Raw genomic sequence first — 17,700 nt, 5'->3', positions numbered from 1 at the left:
ATCAGTTCCTCGTTCCACTTTGTGAGCTTCTGCCCAACAAAGTCTGCAACTCCACACGCACTAAAGCTGTCAAATACTCCAGGGTAGTACTCTTCATTGTCCTTGATATAGGTCCAGTCGACCCATCTCATGTCACATACAATTGGCTTCTTGTCAAGTAGCACTGTCTCATAGAAATCCTGCTGCTCCTTGGTATGAAACCTGTAGTCCACTGCAGTCCTTCTCCTAGAGGCGTATGGATCTGCTTCTCTCCATTTCCTGAGCCCTGAGTCTCTCCTGAGCTTCATATCCTCAGCCACAGGATGAGCATCGTTGTGGTCTGGGATCTTGGGCTTGAGCTTCCGAAGGACATTTTCTTCCTCATCCTCTGCAACAGTCTCAGGCACTGGGGCCTTGTTCTTCTCAGTGGCTGGGATGCTTCTTGTGTTTCTCTTTGGTGCACTCTTAGGCTTAGATGCAGCCTTAGGTGCTTCCTTGGGCTTGGATGCAGCTCCCCCTGACCTTATGGCATCTCCCATAAGCTTGGGTGCCTTGGGCGCTGGTGCAGCTGCCTCTTCTTCCTCTTCCTCTTCCATGATGGAAGCTTTGCCAAGCACCCTAGCCATAGTCTTTTTCACCCTCTCCTTTCTTTTCTTGCCCTCAGCTGCAGCTGGCTCTTGGGAAGTGGGCTTCTCAGTCGAGGCTCTAGCCTTTGACATGGGCTGCCTGCCTGCTGGCCTTTTGATCTTTAGACCTGGCTTAGTGCCTTGGGCTGGCTCAATTCTCTTGGAAGTGGCCTCTTCCTCTGCCACATAGTCCTCATCTTCAGAATCTGAGGTTTTCTTCTTCCTTTGCCTAGTGGCAGCTGTAGGAAGGTTGCTGGGTGTGCTCCTGCTGCCATCATCTGAGGAACTTGAGGGACTAGTGCCCTCACTCAACTGCACTTGCTCCTCTGACAAGTTTTGGCTGTCACTCTGGTCTGACATGATGCAAACTGACTACTGACCCTGTGAATAGATTATAGAGGAGATAGAGTGGATGAGCATCACAAAATGCAGAGATTTTTGCAAAAGAATAATTCAAAAACCTAGTTTTAGTTTCCCACTGAAATCATCTCGGATCTACCGACTTTCAAACTCGGTGATACCGAAGCAGTTTTGGAACCTAAACTAGTGAACTCGGTAGGACCGAGTCACAGTTCGGTGGCACCGAGACTGCTAGGGTTTCACTGAGTTCAAAAATCAGTCACACCGATAAGTAATTCTCGGTCAGACCGAGTCTCACTTGTGCAATGGCATAAGCCAAATCGGTGGGACCGAGTTTTTCAACTCGGTGGGTCCGAGATGGTTTCGGCGGAGACCTGAACCTAGAATTTTCAAATCAAACCTAATCTATGAGCGTTTTGACTGGATAGGAGTTTATCAAACGTGGCTAGAAACAATATGATCACAATGTGCTAGGAATCAGATTGAGGAATAGCACAAAGATCAAGTCCATACCCTAGTTCACAGGGGACTTGCTACGGCGGCAACGGTGGGGCAGAAATCCCGTTGACGGCGACGGAGACCAGCGATTGGAGGCTGCTGGCGGTGAGAAGATGATCTGGAGACCTCGAGGGCAGAGCAGGCTATCGCGCGGGCGAAGGGGTTCGGAGAAATTTCCAAATTTTGCCCATGACTATATATAGCCCGACCCTGTCGGTGTGACCGAGTGGAACAACTCGGTGGCACCGAGATTCATAACTACGTGCAGTTATTGAAACTCGGTGTGACCGAAAGGTTCAAATCGGTTGCACCGAGATCGAAAACCTAGATCAACTTAATGATCTCGGTAGGACCGAAAGTGGAGTATCGGTCAGACCGAGAATCATAAAGAGGTTTTGGAAGTTTAAGTCTATGACGAATCGGGGACTCCGAGCGCTCCTCACACAGAGTGGTTCGAATCTGACTTGATCAAATTTTGTGATGCAGCATGAATAGAGTTTGAGACGAGAAAAGCATAGATAGCTAGAGGAGGTTCTTAGGCATTCTTGTCCATCCACTTGGCAAAAAAAAGGTAAAGCCGAACAATCAAAGCAACAAGTGGATGTCCTCGAATGAGTAAAATATGCAACCAGCATGCTCACACAATAAGATGGCAAATGAAATATGTGGCAAGACATGCACAACCAATTCTAGCATCTATTCAAGCAATTTGCGATGACTAGGTCATCTATATATGAGTATATTGACTTAGGAGTCAAGTGAGAACACTTGATCATAGGTCATACTCATCATTTAAGCTCAAGTGTGGTTACCACTTTTACATAAAGCATTGTTGTGTTCACATCTTTAGAGTTGCTTTAGCTCAAGTCTTAGAGTAAAGCTCCCCCTAGATGTGATATCCCCCCTAAGAGGGATGAACTAACCTTGGGTTTTGTCGATGATGACTTCATGTAGATATTGAAGATGTGGATGCTCAATGTTGATGTAGATCTCTTGGAGCTATCCATTTGAGTGAATTGCACTTTCAATACCTACATGGGTTAGTCCCACAAGGAACAAACAAGGATATCCATAGACATAGAGTGATGCACACAAAAGATGATGTCCATGAAAACTTTTAGGTTACCTTGTCCCTTGTCTTACCAACAAGAGGGTTTGTGACTCCTTGAACTAGTGCAAGATGTGGAAGTTGATTGCACTTGTTCTTGCCAAAATGATAAGAGTGAAGTATGTTGGCGGAGTCACCCTCAAGAACTCTCTAGTTCTTCTTCTTTTGAATCCACATCATCTTGATGGGAATCCTTGGAGTTGTAGTCGTACTTGATGAAGTGGAACTTGAAGTAGTCTTAGGAATCCACTTGACTAAGGTCTTAGGAGCTTCTTCAAATGCATCAATTTCCTCTTGAAGCTTGTCCTTGCCTTTTTGCTCGTAGTTTTGTGGTGGAAGATCATCTTGAGCTTGTGTCCCCTTGAAAGAAGTATACTTCTCTTATTGAGGGACAAACTTTGTCTTGGGGTATTGATCTTCTTCCCATTCAACTCCATTGGTTTTGAACTTTCGTTCAAAACCAGCACCTTGATTCTTCCGGTGCATTCCTTGCTTGCGCACAATTTCCTCGAATTGCTTACTCCCGGCAAGGCTTTTGTACACTCCTTTCTCTATAATTCCCTTCAATGAGCTATTTTCTTGCTCAAGTGTAACTTGGCTAAGAGAATCATTAGTGGAATCAAGAGAACTACTAGAAGCAACAATATTGAATTTAGCATAATCATTGTTACTACTAGAGGAAGAATCTTTCTTGTTAGACTTGACTTGAGGCTTGTAAGTGGATAAGAGTAAACGCTTGGCAATGTAAGAAGAACTTTTCTTGCGGAGATCATCATTGATTGCCTTTAAGAACTCATGCTCTTGCTCAAGATTGAGCTTTTCAAAGCGTAGTTTCTCATGAGCCCTTAAAAGTTCTCGATGATCTTCGAAGATAGTGTCATGAGCTAACTTAAGAGTTTTTAGTTATTTAGTTAGAGCCTCAATCTTCTCCTTATCATTGTCATTCGTTTTATCTTGATTAGTATGATTAATTGGTCTTTCATCATAGTATTCATCACTAGAGTTGTCACCAAGCAAATCATCACCTAACAAGTCATCTTCATCACTATTGAAATCAACATACTCGGGGTGTGTTACCTTAGGATCTTTGGCCATGAAGCATCTTCCAATTCCTTCATTTGGTGAGTCAAATATATCGTAGGAGTTGGTTGACACAAGTGCTAGACCGGCAACACCTTCATCTTGAGTATCTTCGGAGTCGGAGTGATAACTTCTCTCGGAGTGGCTGTCGGAGTCGGATACCCATTCACCAACATGAGCTTGATGTCTTCGTCTTGTGTAGCTCCTTGATGATTTTTCCTTCCTTTCCGAATCCTTGCTTCTCCGTGAGTATCTTCATTCATAACGATCATCTCTACTCCTTCTCTCTCTTGGTGGTGATCCTTTGCTTCTTCTTTTTGGAGAATCTTCTCTTCTCTTGTAGGGAGCCGTACACTCATTGGAACAGTGTCCGAGTCTTCCACAATTGTAACAGTTTCGCTCTCGACTAGAAGATCTTTTGTCATTGTAGGACCTTGACTTGGAGCTTATATCTTTGCTTACTCTTGTAGAACTTGTTGAAGTTCTTCACCATTAAGCTCAATTCTTCATTGAAGTCTTGTTTTTCACTTGATGATGTAGGGGCTTCACATGAGGCTTTATAGGCACCACTTGATTTGTTGTGAAGTTCCTCTTTATCCTTAAGTGACATCTCATGAGCAACAATTCTCCCAATCACCTCCGTTGGCTTGAGATCTTTGTAATTGGCATCATTTGGATCAATGTGCACACGGTATCATATTTTCCATCCAAGGCTCTTAGGATCTTCTTGATGATGAATCTATCGGTCATCTCTTCACTTCCCAAGCCGGCAATCTCATTTGTGATGAGAGCAAGCCTAGAGTACATTTCAGCGACACCTTCACCATCCTTCATCTTGAACTTGTCAAGTTGGCTTTGAAGCACATCCAACTTGGATTCCTTGACGGAGTCGGTACCTTCGTGCATATCAATCAAAGTGTCCCAAATTTCCTTTACATTCTCAAGGCGGCTGATTTTGTTGAATTCTTCGGGGCACAATCCGTTGAAGAGAATATCACAAGCTTGAGCATTGTATTGCAACATCTTCAACTCATCCGCGGTAGCTTCACGGTTTGGTTCTCTCCCATCAAAGAAGTCACCTTGCAAACCAACACACACAATAGCCCAAACGGCGGGGTTATGTCCAAGAATATGCATTTTCATTTTATGCTTCCAACTAGCAAAATTAGTACCATCAAAGTAAGGACCTCTACGGTGATAATTTTCCCTCGCTAGACGCCATACTCTCCTAGGTTGTGAAACCAAGGCTATGACCACCAAAAGCTATGGAGATCAAGCAAATGGAGACCAAAGCTCTGATACCACTTGTAGGATCGAAAGTATGTCTAGAGGGGGGGTGATTAGACTACTTGACCAAATAAAAACTTAACCTTTTCCCAATTTTAGTTCTTGGCAGATTTTAGCTATTTTAGGACAAGTCAAGCAATCATCACACAATTCAAGCAAGCATGCAAAGAGTATATTGGCAGTGGCTTATGACAAGTGAAACTCGGTGGCACCGGATAGGAAGAATAGGTAGGACCGAGTTTGGCTTAGGGTCTAGGTCATATGTGGATATGGGAAAGTAGTTGAGGATTTTGGAGCATATCATTAAGCACATGAAGCAAGAGGCTCATTAAGCAACACCTCATCCCTCCTTGATAGTATTGGCTTTTCCTAAGGACTCAATGTGATCTTGGATCACTAAAATATAAAATGAAGAGTCTTGAGCTTTTGAGCTTGAGCCAATCCTTTGTCCTTAGCATTTTGAGGGTTCCACTTTCACATCCATGACATGCCAATCATTGAGCTTTCCTGAAACAATCATCTTGGAATAGCATTAGCTCAATGAGCTATATGTTGTTATGAATTACCAAAACCACCTAGGGATAGTTGCAATTTCAATATGGAATCCCAACAAGTGACATATTTTTGTGGAGACAAAATATATAGAATGTTTAATGAAAATGGTTGGATAGGGGTTTAGAAGATACAACTCGAATAAGTTTGAATAAAACTCAGGCTGTTTGAATTTGGAAGCAATTTAAAGAGAGGCCAAAAGAGATGAGATTTTACTGGTAGCCCCATAGCACGATTTATGGGCAGAATCTGAACATTTATGTAGAATGGTAAGAAATGCAGAATCTGGAAATGGGAGAGATTTAAAATGCAAGTTTATTTGGGTTGACTCTATACGAATGGAATATTTATTGTAGCTCCCTAAAATATTGGGAGGATAGGTTATAAATTGAAATCACCATGTGAATTCTCTCGATTTAAATAGATCAAAGATCCATGCAATTTATTTAGTTGAGTTTAAAAAAGAGAAAAGACATGATGCAATGCACATGATGACATGAAGCAATGCAGCAAACAAATAAATACACATGACGATAACGAAAAACATGGAAGGCGTCTGGAGCGTCGGTCTTGGGGCATCACAACACTCCTCCACTTACAAGAGATCTCGTCCCAAGATCTAAGGATGGCACCGGAGAGAAGTGGAAGAGGAAGAGAAGAGGTAAAAGTAAGTTGCTTCTTCGACAAGCGAGTGAAACCAATGAACCTTGAGAAGTTGAACAACTGGAAAGAAAGAATACAACGGAGATGAACGAAGCTGAAAACACCCTGTTAGAAAAAAAGGAACAAGGAACATTGGAAAAATCCTGGGGTTGCAAAGACATGAATGAAAAACTCCAGCATCAAGGAAGGATAAGTAACCACTCCGGTTGAAACAGAAATAAGAAAGGAATGAGAATGAGAGGATGCAGGAAGCACTCCGGTAGAAAAGAAGCAAAACTTGACAACATGTGAATCGCGAAACATGAAGGAAACTGTCAAAATGACATAATACCACCTCAAAAGATGAGAGAGAAAGAATTGTACTTCGGAATGCAAGAAGAAGAATACTTGAACTCCTCAAAACAAGACATGTGTTGAGCACCATGTTTATTTGAGAGCATAGCTTGGCGGATCTTAACTTCGAGAGAGATCTCGAAGAACAGTTGAAGAATGAAAAGAATCCTTGATGAGCCACCATGTAGAAACTCTCGAAAAACCCCGGATAGATAAAAAGAAGGTCGCAAGGAAAAGAAGCTTGAAAATAATAAGATGAATCCTTGCATCGATTAGATGGAGCTTCGCAATGGTATAACCGAGAAAACTTGGAACTCCGGAAAGAAGGATGAACAACTAAAATCAACAAATAAATACACACGATGATAACGAAAAACATGGAAGGCGTTTGGAGCATTGGTCTTGGGGCGTCACAATCGCATTGCAAAATTGAACCAAACAGCCAACCGCGTCACGTCGTCGGCGCGAGGCGTCAACAGTGGCTCGACAGTGAGGTGATCCTCCAAGATCTGGGGGTCGACATGCATGGCAGCCATCGCGACCTCATCCGTGCGTGCGGCCGCGATTTGCTTCTCCACTACCAAATTCTCATTGAGATCCTGGCTATACTACGCGCACCATGGCTTAGGGCGGTGCTTATTTGGTGGAGGGGTCGGTGATTTGGGTGGAAGGTGTCACACCGGCGGTTGAGGCATGTGGGATGTGGAAGGAGGTGGAGGATGGGGGTCGGGTGTGGATTACCTACGTGGATAGGCGAGTCCGAGCAGTGTGAAAGAGGGTCGCCGGCGAGGAGGCGGCGCTGCAAACAAGGAGTGAAGGTTTCAACTTGGAAAAGGAAGGTGAAAATAGGGGAAATGTGGCTTTTGATAAGGGGGAGGGGGCAGGGAGGTAGATATTTCCACGGAAGCCGAAATTTTGGAATCGCTTCAGCGAAAAAACTGGCGCGCAAAGTGTCATCAGACACGGTCCCTTATTCAGAACTGTGTACGATATGTGAACATCACAAACGATTCAGATAGCTTAACCCGTGTGTGATGAGTTTGAACGTCAAAAATTTTGGTTCGAATTTCCCTGGTTACAGTGGTCATCCACATCATTGCATAATTTGGGTACACAAAGGAGACTACAACATACCACACTTCTTAATCGAGAAAGTTCGGTAATTAAACAGAGCTAGCTGACCTAACATTACTCTAACAAATTAAAGATTGACGCTCTTAATTAAACAAAACAATGAGTACTACTAAGGCTGGTGCTCGTCGATCTCCGCCGCGGCCTCCATGTCCAGCTCACGCCCGACGGTCTCCTGGGGAAGGGGCTCCATGGCATCAATTGCACCATACTCAACAAGCATCTCGCCATCTGCGTCTTCCATATATTTAAAATAGGCCGCCACGAGGTGGGCGTGGGCATCCGTGATCTGGGCTTTGGCGGGTTCCGTCATGGCAAGATATACCGCGCAGGAACGGACGGCTACTCAAACTCTCTCGGCGATTGCCAACTCTTCGATCGTGGGTTGTCAACCGTTGTCAAAGAAGCTTCCTTCGATTTGTGCGGTGACTGCCACGAGCTGGGCATGGACGGCCTCGACATGGTCGTGGGCGGCCTCCATCAGGGCTAAGGACACCACTGCGGAATAGACAGCTATTGTGCCGCTCTCGCCAGTTGCTATCCCCGAGGCAGATGCTGCCGCCGCCTGAGAAGCAACAATGGCCATTTGGGCTGTCGTGGCCGCCCGAATGCAGATTGCGCTCACCCTCACGAAGCTTGTTAGCACGCGCGTGGCGGCTGCGGCCGCGCTCTCGCTGGAGTGGGCCGCCGAAGTTGACCTCATGACGCGGGTCCACGTCCCCATCTTTCAGCGACGACAATTGAATAGTGAAATGATATTTGGGGAGTGAGCTAGTGTGCTTGACACACCGGTTGTGGACTGTAGCCAACGCACCTTCTCGCGTAAGCCATAGGCGTACTATACACTGACGATGCTCTTCTGTGTTGCATCTCACATGGTTGGTGATAATAAACTTTGTGCGGTCTATTTGATTTTTTGTCTTGATATGAATTACGTAATGGGGTAATAGCTGCAAAGGATGGTGTTTGAATTGCTAGAACTTTTATCTGCGGTGAACATGCAACTATATGTGTGTCGTCAAAAAAATTGGAATTATTTAGGGTTTGTTTGGACGTTTTTATACATTAACTTGGTTTTGTAGGCATTTCAGGTGCATGATTCTAATTTGAACTACATGCACATGCTCTAGTGCATATAAATTGGTTGAAAAATCAAATTTGTGTCCTTCGGTGCATGCTTACGTCCCATGCAAGAAATGAGAATGAATTTCAAACACCCTACCACCGTCACTCAGTCGCAAACATTGAGATACTTGGTTTTTAAATTCTAGTAAATCCAAAACTCGTCTGAAATTCATGAGACTTGGCATGCTATCATGGTGCGGCATCAACACGCCGTGGTAAAAAATTGTCCCATTTGGGGCAGGTTTGGGTATAAGCTTCTCACAAACCAGAGCTTCTCACAACAAGCGGGATGGTTTCGGTAGGGAACGTGTCACCTTTGAGGATGAAACGATATTCGTTGCCTCTTATTGCTCTCCATATTTTTCTAGTGTTAACATAGAACAACAGGAGTGTTGTGTTCAATTTTGGAATTTTTCAGGGTTCGTATGGACATTTTTATACATTAACTGGGTTTTCTAGGCATTTTATGTGCATAATTCAAATTTGAACTACATGCACATGCTCCAGTGCATATAAATTGGTTGAAAAATCAAATCTGTGTCCTTTGGTGCATGCTTACGTCCCATGCAAGAAATGGGAATGAATGTCAAACACCCTGCCACCGTCAGTCGGCCGCAAACATTGAGACACTTGGTTTTAAAATTCTAGTAAACCCAAAACTCGTCTGAAATTCATGAAACTTGGCATGCTATCATGGAGTGGCATCAACATGCCGTGGTAAAAAATTTGTCCCATTTGGGGCAAGTTTGGGTATAAGCTTCTCACAAACTAAAGCTTCTCACAACAAGCGTGATTTCGGTAGGGAACGTGCCACCTTTGGGAAGGAAACGATATCCATTGCCTCTTATTGCTTTCAAAATTTTTCTAATGTCAACATAGAACAACAGGAGTGTCGTGTTTAATTTTGGATTTTTTCGGGGTTCGTTTGGACATTTTTATACATTAACTGGGTTTTCTAGGCATTTTATGTGCATAATTCAAATTTGAACTACATGCACAGGCTCCAGTGCATATAAATTGGTTGAAAAATTAAATCTATGTCCTTCAGTGCATGCTTAGGTCTCATGCAAGAAATGGGAATGAATTTCAAACACCAGGGCGCTGTTGATTGCTGGCAAAACGTTGAGATACTTTGTTTTTAAATTCTAGTAAATCCAAACTCGTTTGAAATTTATGAAACTTGGCATGCTATAATGGAATGGCACCCAACATGCTGCGGTATTTTTCGTGTCCATTTTAAGAGAAGGCGCACTCGAATAACAACCAACAAAGGTATTTTGAAACAAATAGCTGCCACTGTAACATCTCAAACATTTTGTATAATTTAAATTGTGTGTGTTCTATTAACCATTCACGTGACGCCACGCCTCACTCTTTTAATGGCTAGGAGGTGCCGTGCGGACATGTGCTTGCGTGCGTGACTAAACAGGAGGCGTGCAAGCTGTACTCCAATGCGGAGGCTCACCAGGAAGCGTGCAAGCTGTACGCCGCGCATGCTCATCGAGAAGTGAGCCCTTTGACTTCCATGGTCGCCCGCCTTGCTCGCATCCTCTCCATTAATGGTACCCAAGCAGTAGTTTAATACAGTTTTTAAATATAAAACACTCATCACAAACGTTTTAGTTAGAACACTCGTATGCAAAACCGACAACTTCCCCAGGAAGCCAAGGGAAAATGTGCCTAGCAGGATTTGTGCAGCTCTGGATTGCAAACATTTTAGTTAGAACACCCATATGCAAACCGACAACTTCCCTAGGAAGCCAAGAGAAAATGTGTCGAGCAGGATTTCTGCAACTCTTGATCGCAAACGTTTTAGATAGAACACCCGTATGCAAAGTGAGAGCTATGGTCTTCCCCCTTAAATCGAGGGAAAATTCACAGCGCAGGATTTGTACATCCCTTCAACACAAAAGGTTGTTCTGGATGACCCGTGTGCAATCACGCACAAACAATTTGGTAAGATTTGCATCTGTCATATTGGGTATGTTGCCATTTGTCAAACTGGAAAGATTGACATTTGTTGATCTAGTAACATTGCCATTTGTCAATCCTTGTAACACTGAGATTTGTCAAAATATGCAATTAAAAATCACTAGCATCATCTAATTTTTGCAACTAAAATTCAGTAATTAAGCATATATTTCATTCATAGATTAATTAGTCATTCTTAATTTATACAAACAGTTCAACTCGACAGCTGAACCGACCAAACTTTTACCCAATTGTTGCCAACCACGTACTGAAATAGCTAGTTCAACTATATATACTAGCTAATTTTAAGTACGTTATACAGTTCCACCACACATCTATAGTCAGATGAACTGAACAAAATAGCCCCTAAATACTACTACTATAGAGGGGCTTTGTGCTACTTCCGGCAGCCTCTCCTCTGCCGAGCGCGCTCAGTAAGAGGTAGAGGAGGAGGAGGAGCCTACCGACGAGCTGGACAAATGCAATACGGTGCCTACCCCTGCTACACGTTTAGCGACGCTCGCCAGCTCGTACGCCCACTGCCGTCCCAGACGATCCCTCTCGAAGCGGCCAGATTGCTCATAGATCTCCCGATTCCTCGCCTCTACGTAGGCGTGTGCTACGGCCACGGTTGCGGTAAGGCTCTTTGCATGCTCGACGAGGTGCCCCTCCTCCTCCCGCAGGAACTCGATGTAGCGTGCAAGGTCGCTGGCGAATGTGCAGGCCTGTACCTCGCCTCCCTCATTCGGGCGGCGATGGCAGAGCGGGTGATGATCCCGGCGGTAGACTGTGGGCTAGCGGCCACGGCGGCCGATGATGGGGTGGCGGCCATGACGGCCATCTCCTGCCTTCGGGCTGCGGTGGTGGAGCGGGCGATGGCTAGCAGTGGGGTGGCGTCCACGACGGCCACCTCCCGCCTTCGGGCCGCGGCGATGGAGCGGGCGATGGCCCAGGATTTCGACGGTGGTGTGGTGGTGACGGCGGCCGGCAACAGCTGCAGACGGGCAGCGGCAGTGGAGCGCGTGGTGGGTGTTCCGTGCACACCCAACAGGGACACCACGCACACTACACTACACCGGGGACTGCGCCGCCGCCGCGGTGTAGCCTCCTAGCTGGAGCTGTCTTCTGATGACGGCAGAGTGGCTGAGCGACGACGATGGACCGATGCCATTGGCGATTGGGGGAGAAGCAGACGAGATAAGCTACAGGGAGGGAGGGGAAAATGCGACGCAGGACTCGCCGGCCGTGAGGGTTTATATAGCAGGCCAGTAAGCATTGGGATTTTGGGGGATTTCACTGAGTCGGGCGGGAAGCTTGCGCAGGAACCTGTGAGGTTGCGCTGGAACAGGATCACCGACGATTCATTGGCGCCACTTCGAGCCACCGTTTGGCTAAAAGAATGCCCCCGCGTGCTGCGCAAGCTTGCGCTGTAAGCCGTCTGCGGCAGCGGGGTGACAAGACGTGCGAGAGAAGGACGAAAGGACACGTACACATACAGTTAATACAAAAAGAACATTTGCGATTTAATTACCTAGTATACCCCATCCTGGTTTATAAGTAGGATTTAACTAATAAAATACGAATGCATGTCGCCAAAGATTATATAGTTGGATTCGTATTTGAACATAGTTTCCAGTTATACAATTTTTGTACCATGCATTAACACTTTTTTGGTTAAATTTAAGGTTATATACCAGCAAGCGTTTGCCCACAACACACACAGCTTATTCCATCACAAACAGCTCGGATGGATCAACTGTATGCCACGTATCGCACATGCAACTCTAACCTGATTCGTTCTTGATGTCTCCGACATCACTCGCACAGTTTGTCTTATTTGCCATGTATCACTGTGCCGGCCTCTGCTCGCGTCCCTCGGCAAGCTCTGCTCGCCGTTTGGCGGTGCGGCACGCTCTGCTCGCGTTCGTTGGCGCGCTCGGCTTGTGGACATCTTTTCCTTGCGTGTTCAACTGCTATATGCATACACACACACACACACACACACACACACATACACACACAGCCTGTCTATTCTGATAACACTTCCGCACTGCATGCTCAACGCGAGGGCACTACACTTTCTTTAGCAAGAGCACTGCATTATAGAGACTAGTGAACTTCGCGTCGGAAAAAACTGCGCGTAGTATTTTTTCGGTACTATTTTCGCTCTAATTTTTTAACTGTTTATCGGATCGACGCGTGTAATATACCATTGGAAAGCTACTGATTAGGCGCAACTTTTCCATGTTGAACACTTTTCGAGATTCCCCGCGGTTTAAGAGCAGTTTCAAAAACGGTGTGGCCCACAAAGAGTGGCAGCGTGTGTTTTTTCGCGTTTTTTTCTAAACCGCTTGTCGGAATGAGGCAAATGATACACCGTTGGATAGATATCGTCGAGGTGCATATTTTACATATCTATTATTTTCTCTAATTCGTTACGGTTTAAGAGCAGTTTCAAATTTACTAAATAGCGGAATTCTGTTTTTCAAATTTTTTCAAATTTTCGGTAATGTTTTCGCTCTAGTTTTCTAACCGTTTGTCAAACCGAGGCGTGCAATATACCATTGAAAAGCTATGGACGAGGCGCAACTTTCATATGTTAAAATGTTTTTGAGATTCATTACGGTTTTAAGTTAATTTTGAAAATCGTGCGGCAAACGACGAGTGGCAGCGATCATTTTTCATGAAATTTTTACAAACCGCTGGTCGGAATGATTCAAACGATACGCCGTTGGAAAGATATCGACGAGGCACAACTTTTTCATGTTGAACACTCTCTCTAATTCTTTATGGTTTAAGAGGAATTTCGAATTTACCGAAATGCGGACACTGTGTTTTTCGCGACACCCAAATAGACGTGGGTACTTCATCCGACTGAAAACCGCACTGCATAGGACAGAAAAACCGCACCGCATCATACGGGTAAGAGAACTGCATGGTTTCTTTTATTCAAACGTAATTTGTTCAAGGACGAGAAAATAGAGTGCACTTCACATCGGGTGTAAATGAACCACAACACTACCAAGAAGTAAACCACATTACCTTTTTCCGCTTCCGTAACAATCTTTTTTGCACTTACAGGATGAATAGCATCATACAGCCGACTGCACTACTTCAGAATGAAAACCGCACTACATCGGACGGGCAAGCAAGCTGCATGGCTATTGTACTCTTTTTTCTATTTTATTTTTATGAATAAGTTGTTTTTTTATGAACGAGAGTGGACCGCAGAGATAAGGCCAAGTGAACCACATCAAGAGAAAAAGTGAAATGCAAAACGAGTCTAAGTGAAACGTTGAACCATATCATTTTTTGTCCTTTTTTTAAACTTTTTTACAAATGCATATGAGCTGCATGGTGAGAGCTAGTGAGGTTCATCTTTTGGACCACAGAGAACTCCATTTGTTTTGGTTGAAGAAAGTGAACCTCAAGGTAGAAATAGAGGGACTGAACTTCTTGCAATGTTATTTTTGTTCTGGAGCTGCATTTCTTTGAATGTTATTTTCTTCAAAACAAAAGGAACTGCATAGGACAGAGGTGCGAACCTCTAATAAAATAAAATAAAAATCTCTGTGACAGGACAAATTGAGCCGCATTTTTTCACTTATAACGAACTAAAAAAAGTATGACGCCATCCACCCCTAGTGCAGTATACTTGTCTCTTGCCGCCGACATACAACACCGATGTTTCCGCACTGCACGAACACACATGCCGCACTGCACGGGAACGTGCGGGCCGAACCGCTCGCCAAAGAGCACTGCACGGAAGCTGCTCGAGTGTCTCGGTGGTTTAAACACCTGCAATGCACGAACCCGACTTCTATGAACTTTTCCATTTTGTTTTGTGCTTGCCGAGTCGATCTTGTAGAGGAGATGAGCTCTTACCTAGGTGGCGGACCTGCAGCTCGTCAGGTCAGGACATGCATGAACATGCATACATCCCCACCGGCACAACAAAAAGCAATACGCACTATAAAAATGCACATGGAAACCGCATGCTGGACTGAAGTGCACTACGTGAGCTGCAACCTCACCGGCGGCAGCAGGACGCGGGTCGTCCGCCCACACCCCAGGGCGCAGAGGGCGGAGGGGGGAATGATGAAGGAGCTCGGTGTGGAGGTGTACAGTAGGACTGCCTGTGTGCACTGCAAAATCGAAGACAGAGAGCTGTCGCACGCGTCTTCAGAACTCAAAGAGCAGATGCGCACTGCACCCGAGCGCCATCTTCGTGGTGTTGCCACAGTGTAGGGGGTGGAAAAGGGGGGCAGAGGCCAACCACCTTCCCCAGGACGGAGACCGCCGGATCTGCTCGTTCCGGCTTCTGCAAGTTCACCGGAGGAGCACTACATCGCTGCCGTCGCCTAGACGGGGAGGTTCGGGCGTGGCGCTGGCTGGCGCCGGAGGGAGGAGGGCGGTGGGGAAGACAGGGGTTCGGTGCCTTCCGCAACGGCCCGGATCCGGCGTGCGAGGTGGAGGGCGGTGCGGGGTCGTGGTCGGGGATCGCTGGATCCGAAGGTGGTCGGCAGCGGGATCCCGTGGCGTGGGATCCTACGGCGTGGTGGCGGTGCGTGGCCGGGGCGGCTAGGGTCTTGTGCTCCGGCGGCGCTGCAAGAAGGCGGGGGTGGGTAGGGGCGGCCGGATTTGGCGGCTGTGGGTGGTCGCCGGCGCTGTGGAAGGAGGCAGAGGGTGTGGGTTGGAGTCGGGGTGGGGAAAGAAAGTGCGGGTGGGTCGTGGGGGTTCTGGCAGCGTCAGTGCCGGGAAGAAGGTGGGGAGCGGGGTTTCCGGCAGCACAGGGGCCCGGGTAGGGAAAAAAGTGGGCGAGCGGGGGTTCTGGTGGCACGGCGCCCTGGCGGGGAAGAAGATGGGGGAGCGGGGCTTCTGGTGGCGCGATGCCCTGGCGGGGAAGAAGGTGGGGGAGCGGGGGTTCGGGAGGGAAGAAGCCAAGAAGGTGGGGTTCGGGGGCACGGGATGGGGGTGGGTATTAGCAGAATAAACCGACTGTTATTAGAATAAGACTCTAAAGGGTGTTATTAGAATAGACCCACCCTATATATATATATAGGACAACACTATTCTAATCCCAGGATTAGAATAGTTATTTGGATGAGGCGACGGATGCTCCCGAAGTCCCGAATCGCTACCGTGGACGAAAAAAAGGAAAAAAACAATCTCCACCCACCCCTGACCAATCACCCCACGATCGCCTCCTCTCCCCGATCCCATCTCCCCTCTCCTACAATCTGCATCACGCCGCCACCATTGCCTCCCTCCTTGGCCGGCTCGGCCACCGCCGCCTCCCTCCCTTGCTGGTGCGACCACCGCCTTCCTCCCCCCGCGTAGCCACCGCCGCCTCCCTCCCCGGCCCGCGAAGCCACCACCGCCTCCCTCCCCGGCCACCCCCGCATGCCCCGCACCGAGCCACCTCCCCCGATCCCCGATCCCCACACCGGCGCACGCCCTCCACAGAGAACCCCGCTGCCGCGCCCCCATCCTCACCTCCAAGCGCCTCCCATGGCCTGCCCCACCTCAAATCACCGGATCCCGTCGTCGTGGCCCTGCCCCCCAACTGTCGTATCCCACCGCCGCGGCCGTGCGCCCAACCGCTGGATCCCGCCACCGCGGCCGTGCCGCGACGCCGATGAGTGCCACCTCGCGTCGCCCGCACCTTCTCCATGCGCCCGCCGCACCAAGCATTTGCGCTCCATGATTCAACCCCCGCATGCCATGATCCCTACATCCGCAGCCCGGGATCCCGACGACGACAGCACCCGGCGACGCGCGCCGCCGGTCATGGCCTTCCCTCCCCTCCGCCTCTATGTGAGAGAGGTTCACCACTCTGGTGCGACCTTCACTTTGCTCCGGCGTGGCCTGCCCTCCCCTCTGGTGCGACCTGCCCTCTGCTATGACGCGCCCTCCTCCAGCACGCATGCACTTTGCTCCATTAGCGCATCGACCGAGCACGCATGCACATATTCTGAAGTTCAGCTGTATGTGTAGGTGCAAAAAATGGTGTTTTAGTCCGTTGATTTTAGTTTCACAGGTTTATTTCCAAAAATGCACCAATGCCGTGGAGTGTTAATTGTTCTTGTGTATCAAGCCTTGTGTTTTATGAAGAGATAGAGACATTTGTGGCCGACGAGAGCACTAATCCATTTTTTCTTGAAGATTTCGCCTCCGATCAGGACTCTCTGTGTGGTGACAGTAGAAATTTTATTATACATAGAATGCAAAAAAGGTTCAAAAATACCAATGATAGAAGTTCATTTATATGAAGGTTGATGCTTCACGTGTTGCGTGTATACACGGGAGCGCACAAGAAATGATTTTGTGCCATCATGCAGTAGCAGTTCAACAAAAAACCCTGTAGCAGTTCAATTAGTATAATTCCGTCAGAAAAAAAATCAAGTTATGCTACTTGATGTTGACAATGACAAAAAATGCATTTTTTGCGGCAAAAATTATGCAAAAGTTTACAATGGAATAATGTGCTCACAAAAAATGTTAGTGGTGTCCATAAGAACGCAACATTTTTTTTCTATTTTTCTTTCCTTTTTTATATATACGAATGCATAAAAGTTGAGCCGGTCGGGGACCTATCATCGAGAAGTTCATGTATAAATGGACTTGTTAACTCTGAACGTTCAAAATTAAGGAAAATGGAGAGGTCAAAGAAAATGACAAACAAAAAAGTTCAAACAATTCACATGGATTTCATTGGATCTTCTCTAATTTATAAAGAAAGCCAGAAGTTCAACTTAAAATTGATGAGCGGTTCTATGTTTATTATAAACCTAGAATTTTTTTCCATTACTAAAAAGAAATAAAATGAAGAAGTTCAAATTTGAAAAATGGAGCAGTTTGATATTATATTTGAAACCTCGATTTTTTCGGTTACTATAGAAAAAAACCAATAAGTTCAATCCAAAATAACGAAGAAGTTCAATTGGAAAAAGCATAGCAGTTTGATATTTATTTAAGAAATTGGGA

At 46.3% G+C, this 17,700-nt stretch overlaps 1 protein-coding gene across 1 annotated transcript in view; it reads right to left on the bottom strand.

Moving 5' to 3' along the window:
• The window catches only part of LOC123153479 (uncharacterized), a 36,365-nt gene extending 20,247 nt beyond the window's left edge, over positions 1-16,118 (bottom strand). Inside the window, exon 1 of the mRNA XM_044572585.1 lies at positions 15,951-16,118. Coding sequence (XP_044428520.1) covers positions 15,951-16,118 — 168 coding nt within the window. The remainder of the gene's footprint in view (positions 1-15,950) is intronic.
• Positions 16,119-17,700: the final 1,582 nt, after the last annotated feature.

Source organism: Triticum aestivum, chromosome 7A (genome assembly GCF_018294505.1).
Source record: "Triticum aestivum cultivar Chinese Spring chromosome 7A, IWGSC CS RefSeq v2.1, whole genome shotgun sequence".
NCBI classification, from domain to species: domain Eukaryota; kingdom Viridiplantae; phylum Streptophyta; class Magnoliopsida; order Poales; family Poaceae; genus Triticum; species Triticum aestivum.
This window is presented reverse-complemented; position numbering and strand designations above follow the sequence as displayed.